This window comes from Dendropsophus ebraccatus, chromosome 11 (genome assembly GCF_027789765.1).
Source record: "Dendropsophus ebraccatus isolate aDenEbr1 chromosome 11, aDenEbr1.pat, whole genome shotgun sequence".
Taxonomy (NCBI): Eukaryota; Metazoa; Chordata; class Amphibia; order Anura; family Hylidae; genus Dendropsophus; species Dendropsophus ebraccatus.
Window position 1 is genome coordinate 67,126,411 of NC_091464.1, and position 9,093 is coordinate 67,135,503.

Here is a 9,093-nt window from a genome sequence, read left to right on the forward strand (position 1 = left end):
GCTGTCAATAAGCATCAATTCATTCTGTCAGCTGTCAGTCAGTGTCAGTACATCCTGTCAGTTGTCAACTATCAGTCAGTCAGTTGTTAGTTCATTCTGTCAGCTGTCAATAAGCATCAATTCATTCTGTCAGCTGTCAGTCAGTGTCAGTACATCCTGTCAGTTGTCAACTGTCAGTCAGTTGTTAGTTCATTCTGTCAGCTGTCAGTACATCCTGTCAGCTGTCCATTAGTCATTGTCAGTATATCCTGTCAGCTGTCAGTCAGCATCAATTGATTCTGTCAGATAGTCAGCGTCAGTTTACTAGTCTGTTGTGTCAGCTGTCAGTTAGTCAGCTTTAGTTAAGTTATTTTGTCAGCTGTCTAGTTGTCAGTCCACCAGAGATATCAGTTGTCAGTGTCTGCTTGTCAGTAAGTGTCAGTTGGTGTAGTAGGTAGTTAGTTTTTGTTTTTTTAATAACAAAAATATTAAAAAAAAAAAAAAAAAAAGTTAGTAAGTGTTTAGTGTGTTCTTTAAAAAAAAAAAAAAAAAAAAAAAAGGAAAAAAATCTACAAAGGATAAGTGTGTATATACATCTCATACATATAAATAAATAAAAAAAAAAATATATATATATACACACACACCTATTTGTATAATGGCAGGGAGACTATACACCGCTGAAGAGGCATATGCCATGATAGCATCAGATACAGACACAGCGAGCGAGGAAGAACTGGATTTCATGGGCTTCTCCTCCTCCTCAAGTGACAGTGATAGACCTTCTCACAGTCGCAGAAGGGTTAGTGCCCAGGTCCTGCCTGACCCGCAACATGCCACTTCTGATTGGTCACCCCCATATAATTACACCCCCCAAATCCCAGAATTTTCTGCTGTGGCAGGAATTAATGTGCAGACAGATGGGCTTTCTGCAATGGGATTTTTTAAGCTGTTTTTTACAGATGAATTGGTACAGCTTATGGTGGTCCAAACCAACCTGTACGCACAGCAGTTTATTTCTGCACACCCCAACTCCTTTCATGCTGTGCCTAATAAGTGGCATCCAACTAGCTGTGAAGAACTCTTAAAATACTGGGGATTGACACTGAACATGGGTCTCACTAAAAAGCCTGAAGTAAGATCATACTGGTCGACAGACATCTTGTACCACTGTCCATTGTACCGAAATACAATGACCAGAGCCCGATATGAAGCCATCCAGAAATTTCTCCATTTTACAGATAATTCTCAATGCCCTCCCCAGAATGACCCCAATTTCGATAGACTTTTTAAAATTAGACCCCTAATTAATATTTTAGCCTTAAGTTTCTCCCGAGTTTACACCCTCCAAAAAGAAATTTCAATTGATGAGTCCCTTGTGCACTTTAAGGGCAGGCTAAAGTTTCGGCAGTATATGCCTAATAAGCGTGCAAGGTACGGTATGAAGGTATATAAGCTATGTGAATCTGAGACCGGATACACACAAGCTTTTCGGGTTTATGAAGGGAAGGACCGCAATATACAGCCTCCAGACTGTCCATCTTCCCTAACAACAACTGGAAAAATAGTCTGGGATCTGCTGCACCCACTTTTGGATAAGGGATACAATTTGTACCTGGACAACTGGTACACAAGTGTACCCTTGTTCAAATGCCTTCTGGCCAAAAAAACTGTGGCGTGTGGGACGGTCAGAAAAAACCAGAAGCACCTTCCCAAGACCCTTATCGGCCAAACCCTGAAAATTGGTGAAAGCAGGGCAATGGTCCATGATGGGGTCCTTTGTCTCAAGTTTAGAGACAAAAAAGATGTCTGCATGTTGACATCTATCCATGATGCCAGCTGCACCCCTGTACCCACTCGTGGATTTACATCTTCCACAATGAAGCCTGTGTGCATACAAGCATACAATAAGTTTATGGGAGGGGTAGATCTAAATGATCAAATTTTAAAACCCTATAGTGCCATGAGAAAAGGTAAAGTCTGGTACAAGAAACTGGCAGTACATTTTGTCCAGTTGGCACTTTATAACTCATTTGTCATTTACCGGAAAGCTGGCCATCCTGGTACATATTTGGAGTACCAGGAGAAAGTTATTAAAATTCTATTACTTGGAGAAGAGCCTGGGGAAACTTCTGCTTCCTCAAATGATGTTCCCCGAATTATTCCTGGGCAGCACTTCCCTGGTGAAGTGCCTTGCACAGGAAAAAAACGCAGGGCGCAAAAGAGGTGCCGGGTCTGCTCAAAACGGGGTATCCGCAAGGATTCAATTTATCAATGTAACACCTGTCCGTCCAAACCCGGACTGTGCATGAATGAATGCTTCCGCATCTACCACACCTCCCTGGATTAGAAATGTTACATTTTTAAATCCCACCTTTCACCCATTCATTTATCATTCTAGTATTACCCATTTGAAAATTGGACAGTGAAAAAAACCATATAACAAAACTAAACACTCATTATACCCCTAGATGAATACATGTTCACACATCATGTGAACTATAAACAATTCAAGCGAGTTCACTGGTGGACTTTCCTGCTGATCCCTGCCATGTAGCCAAACAGTAGGAAAAATTTACTTGTGGGGTATTTCCTTACTCGTGGGTAATTGCTCTGCATGTTTTCGTTTTATTTTTTCTTTTAACTCCTTGTGAACATGAAAAATTTAAGGCTAGACCAATGTTTTAGTGTAAAAAAAAATTAATTTTCCATTTTCATGGCACATTGTGCTTGTCACCAGTGGGCTCTATGTGCTCACTATAGCCCTTGTTAGATTCCTTATGGGGTGTAGGTTTCAGAATGGGGTCTTTTGTGGGGGGTTTCTACTGTCCTGGCAGCACAGGAGCTTTGTAATTGCGACATGGCCTCCATCCTCCATTCCAGCCTCTAAATGGCGCTCTGTGACTTTGGTGGCTTGCCCTGTGCCCATATGGCACACTATGTCCACATGTGGGGTTTTTTCGTACTCAGGGGAAATTACTCTACACGTTTTGTGTTTATTTTCTCTTTTAACCCCTTGTGGAAATAAAAAAATCAAGGCTAGACCAACATTTACTGTAAAAAAAATCTAAATTTTTACACTAAATTATTGATCTAGTCTTTATTTTTTCATTTTCACAAGGGGTTAAAAGATAAAAAAAAACACAAAATGTGTAGAACAATTTTCCCTGAGTACGGAAATACCCCACATGTGGACATAAAGCACCATGTGGGTGCAGGGTAAGCCTCCAAAGGGAAGGAGCGCCATTTGGCTAGAATGGATGATGAATGCCATGTCGCATTTACAAAGGACCTGTGTTGCCAAGACATTGAAAACCCCCCAGAAGTGACCCCATTCTGGAAACTACACCCCTCAAGGAATCTAATAAGGGGTGCATGGAGGATATGGACCCCTCGATGACGGGCACATTTGTGCTGTGAAAATGAAAAAACGAAATTTTTCACTTTCACGTCACATTGTTCCACATTTGTGCCCATCACCAGCGGGGTCCATATGCCCACTGCACCCCTTGTTAGATTCTTTGAGGGGTGTAGTTTCCAGAATGGGGTCACTTGTGGGGGTTTACCACTGTCCTGGCAGCACGAGGGCTCTGTAAATGCGACATGGCCCTTGAAATCTATTCCAGCCAAATCCAACCTGCAAAAGCCAAATGGCGCTCCTTCCCTTCGGAGGCCCGTCTTGCGGCCGCATGGTGCTTTATGTGCACATATGGGGTATTTTCGTACTCGGGACAAACTGCTCTACATGTTTTGTGTTTTTTTTCTCTTTTAAACCCTTGTGAAAATGAAAAATTCACGGCTAGGCCAATGTTTAAGTGTAAAAATGTAATTTTTACACCACATCATTGATCTAGTTTTGATGTTTCTCATTTGCACAAGGGGTTAAAAGAAAAGAAACAAAACAAAACATGTAGAGAAATTTCCCCCGAGTACAGAAATACCCCAAATGTGTACTTAAGGCGCTATGCAGCCGCGAGACGGGCCTCTGAAGGGAAGGAGCGCCATTTAGCTTTTTGGGGCTGGATTTGGGTAGAATGGATTTAGAGGGCCATGTTGCATTTAAAAACTCCCTGTGCTGCCAAGGCAGTAAAAGCCCCCACAAGTGACCCCATTATGGAAACTACACCCCTCAGGGAATGTAACAATGGGTGTAGTAAGCATATGGACCCCACTGGTGACAGGCACAAATGTGGAACAATGTGGCGTGAAAATGAAATATTACATTTTTTACACTATAATGTTAGTCTAGCCTTGAATTTTTCATTTTCACAAGGGGTTAAAAGAGAAAAAAACACATAAAATGTGTAGAGCAATTTCCCCCGAGTCCGTAAATACCCCACATGTGGACATAAAGCGCCATGTGGGCGCAGGGCAAGCCTCCGAAGGGAAGGAGCGCCATTTGGATTTTGGAGGCTGGATTTGGCCAGAAGGGATGATGAACGCCATGTCGCATTTACAGAGCCGTCGTGCTGCCAAAACACTGGAAACCCCACACAAGTGACCCCATTCTGGAAACTACACCCCTCAGGGAATCTAACAAGGGGTGCAGTGAGGATATAGACCCCTTGATGATGGGCACATTTGTGCCTTGAAAGTGAAAAAATGAAATTTTTCCCTTTCACGTCACATTTTTCCACATTTGTGCCCGTCACCAGTGGGGTCCATGTGCTCAATGCACCCCTTGTTAGATTCGTTAAGGGGTGTAGTTTCCAGAATGGGGTCACTTGTGGGGGGTTTCCAGTGTTTTGGCAGCACGAGGGCTCTGTAAATGCGACATGGCCCTTGAAATCCATTCCAGTGAAATTCAGCTTCCAAAAGCCAATTGGCGCTCCTTCCCTTTGGAGGCTCGTCCTGCGCCCGCTTGGCACTTTATCGCAACATGTGGGGTATTTCTGTACTCGGGAGAAACTGCGCTACATGTTTTGTGCATTTTTTTCCTTGTATCCCTTTGTGGAAATGAAAAATTGAAGGCTAGAACAACATTTCAGTATAAAGAAATAATTTTTATTTTTTCACGCTACATTGTTCTGAAAATCTGTGAAGCACCTGTGGGGTCCAGATGCTCACCGCACCCCTTGTTACATTCCTTGAGGGGTGTAGTTTTCTAAATGGTGTCCCTTTAGGGGTGTTTTTTAGGTTTTGGCACCCCAGAGCCTCTGCCAACCTGAAGTGGTACAGTCAGAAATGACCAAATATAACGGAGGCGTTGGAATTCACTAGGCGCTCCTTTGTATCTGAGGCTTGTGGTTGCGTCAAATAGGGCAATAGGGCCACATATGGGGTATTTCTATAAACTGCAGAAATGGGGCAATCAATATTGGGGTGCATTTCTCTGTTAATAGGTTTACAATTATGAAAGATATTGGATTAGAAAAAAATCTCTGCACAGAAAATTTAAATTTTCAAATTTCTTACACACTTAGCTTTTATTTCTGTGACTCCCCTAAAGGGTTAAAACACTTTCTGGATATGCTTTTGCAGAGTGTGGGGGGTGCAGTTTCTGAAATGGGGTGCTTTGTGGGGCTTTCTAACACACAGTCCCCTCAAATACACTTTAAACATGAACAGGTCCCTAAAAATATCTGATTTTAAAATTTTACAGAAAATTTGGAAATTTGCTGCTTATGTTTTACGCTTTCTATTGTCTAAAAAAAATGAAAGAGAGTTTAATAAATGCCGCCAACATAAAGTAGACATGTTGCTAATGCTGTTTAATATATAATTTATGTGATATAACCATTTTCTGTATAAGCAGAAAAGTTTTAAAGTTGGAAAAGTGCATTTTATCACAATTTTTCACGTTATTTTGGTTTTTTTCATAAAGATTCGTTATAAGTATCGACTTCAATTTACAAGAAATGTGAAGTACAATATGTCACGAGAAAACAATCTCAGAATCAGCCGGATAGGTAAAAGCATCCCGAAGTTATTAATGATTAAAGTGACACTGGTCAAATTCATAAAATTTGCTCCGGTCCTTAAGGCCATTTCAGGCCCGGTCCTTAAGGGGTTAAATAGCGGCCATCCACTCAATTTCAACATTGTGTGAACAGATCCTTTCTGTGTTTTTAATCCACTCCTGGTTTTGGTTGCAATACTGACTGAAATATACTAAATGAAATATACATATACTGCCTGAAATATACGTAGTGTGAACGCAGCCTAAGGCTGCGTTCACACTACGTATATTTGAGGCTGTATAGCAACCAAAACCAGGAGTGGATTGAAAACACAGAAAGGCTCTGTTCACATAATGTTGTAATTGAGTGGATGGCCGCCATATAATGGCAAATATGTGCTGTTATTTTAAAACAACGGCTGCGGTATTGAAATAATGGAAGTTATTTACCGTTATATGGCGGCCATCCACTCAATTTCAACATTATGTGAACAGATCCTTTCTGTGTTTTCAATCCACTCCTGGTTTTGGTTGCTATGAGGACCTGACATGAGGACCAAATACTGCCTCAAATATACATAGTGTGAACCCAGCCTTAAAGATTATTTTTTGCTCTAACCAAGGCACCAGGCGCAATTAATAGGACACAACCGGGAAGGACTTACTCTTATCAAAGAGTGGTTTGGTGGGGTGGGTTATTGGATACAGAGTCGCTTTAAGCAAATTAGAGAGTAGCAATGCACATAGTTTCATATAAACTGAATGTAGTGTAAATTTTTAAATAGCTCCATTGACAAGTGATAGACAAAACATTTCAGTTTTCCAGCAAAGATATGTAGGAAATGGTCATTGGAGGAGGAAATAAGTCCCCTTTTTTCCACACCTTTAAAAAAAAATAATAACATTGTTAAAAAAAAATTGCCGTTGTCCCTGGTGCTGCGATAAAACATTCTCTATGTTTGGCATACCTTTTCAACACTTTCCTAAAATCCAATTGTGGACCCCCAAAAGGTTGAAAGCGGTTATTGAAACAAGATAATCCCTTTATGTACAAAGAGTTTAAGCAATGCAATTTGTATAGAAATGTATCTATAGAATCTGTGATTGTTATCTTAATGTAGCCCATGGCTAAAGATGGATTTAAGGTTGATTCCCAAGGTATGAAGAAAATAATGAGCATCCGGCAATGAGATATGTGTTGTACTGTCTGTATACAAGAATCAATGGGCATGTCTGTGACAAATTGTAGCATTAATTAATCTGCCTCAATTAATTCCAATTACATTTGATCCATAACATTTGAGAGATGGGGATATAATTAGGATATTACCATAGGAAAAAAATAATTGTTTGTTGTACCATAATTACAACCTTTGGATGATGAATTAGACGCTGTATACCTGTCATACAATGCAGTGTTAGATGCTGATGAACAATACAACATGGAATAGTTTGACGTAAATATTCATACTGTAAAACCAAGCTTTGCTTGTGAAAAAATAAGATGTTAAAGGGATTCCCCAGGGCTTTAAAGGGATATTTAGGTTGCCATTTTAACAAAAGAATAAAAAAATGTACTCAACAGGTGCTGATTCCCTGCCGGTGTCAGTCCTCACAGTCACCATTTCCTCTTCTCCATCTCAATAAGCAGGGAATGCACATTCAAATGTAAATTTATCTTCCATATCTTCTGTTCTTTTTCTTCTGAAAAGGAGCTACTTTGCATTATATTTTCTGATGGAGCATTGTACAGCTTGTAAGACTCCATATGCCACTGTAGTCCTATATTGAAAGCCTTTGACTAGCCAGACAGCACCCTGCTTTGTTAAGGGGCAAGAATCTTGAAACAACTGTGTACAGATAAATAACTTTCCCATTCAGAGGAGATTTTGGCATGGCATATAATTCCTAATTATAATAATTTGTGAAGTTGCCACGAGAAGGTTATAATGTAGTGCAAGTTATTAACCTTCTTGGCATTTTCATTTTCCATGAAGCAATGCATGGCTTATAAGACTCCACATTTTGGCAATCACAAGAAGAAATACTACTTGTCTAGCCCCAAGGAATGCTCTATTCAATAATAATGTCCTACCCTTAGCTTACTCTTGGTGGTCTGACTCCTGGTACCCTTACTGATCAGCTGGCTAAATGGCCCATCAATAGGCAGTTCAGCTGAAGCTAAGTGTTTTGCATATATATATATATATATATATATATATATATATATATATATATGCAATGCACCTAGGACAGGTTGTCCCTAAATGGAAGTTGCACCAATCGCTCCTCCTATAAATAGAATACCTGTCCTAAACTTCCCTGTTGGACCCTCTGCATGCTTCCCCTAGCGTGTGGTCCCAGCTCTCCGTTGTTCCTGCCCATTCCTGCTGCCTGTGGTTCTAGTTGTGAGTCCTGCTGCATTCCTGCTGCCTGTGGTTCTAGCTGTGAGTCCTGCTGCATTCCTGCTGTCCGTTCAATGTATCCCCAGATGCACCTCGCCTGCCGCCATTAGCAAGTCTAGCCAGGGGTAGCGACCTGGGGGTTGCCTGGCACAGTAAATCCATCCCACTTTGCACTGGTGGAGACCAGGTGCACCTTAGATTCCGCTCCCTGATGCGATTTATGCCAACGCTAGCGGTGGTACAGCTGATCCACGACTCCATACATTATAGGCTTTTACTGTGTTAACCGCTTTAATTAGCAGCCTACGGTGTTATCTCTATCTGGTCTCCCTGAAATCATTGATCAATTTGCTGTATGGCTCTACTAGGCATTGCTTCCACCTAGCCAGAATCCTGCTCCACACTGATGAAGGGCAACTCCCCAAAACAGCAGTCTGTGGATGGATACCTGGTTTTGGTATTTCCCTTGTCATATCCTCAGACTTCTCCCAGTTTCCCAGGATTGGATCCAGATTTTCCCCAGCACCCAGGGTGGAGTGGCAGGGATCAGAGAAGCGCTGAAAAGCCAGCGGCTTGATGAGTGGAGCGCAGATGAAACAAATCGCTTCACTTTTTTTTGATCAGCGATTCCCTCATCTCTACTCCTAGATTTTCACTGTGTTGAGCTCTTTAATTAGCAGCCTACAGTGTCTTCTATAGCTGGTCTCCTTGAGATCAGTGATCATTTTGCTGTAGTCATTATTTACATGGCACAGCATCATAAATTTCAAAGCAACTGCTAAATTGCATGAATGTCCCCATAAATATCAT

The 9,093-nt window shown here is 41.2% G+C and overlaps 1 protein-coding gene across 1 annotated transcript; it reads left to right on the forward strand.

The window, feature by feature from the left end:
• Positions 1-676: 676 nt before the first annotated feature.
• On the forward strand, positions 677-2,329 carry LOC138767421 (piggyBac transposable element-derived protein 4-like). Its single transcript, XM_069944923.1, has one exon. The coding sequence runs from the start codon at positions 677-679 to the stop codon at positions 2,327-2,329; it is 1,653 nt and encodes a 550-aa protein (XP_069801024.1).
• The last annotated feature ends 6,764 nt before the right edge of the window (positions 2,330-9,093 follow it).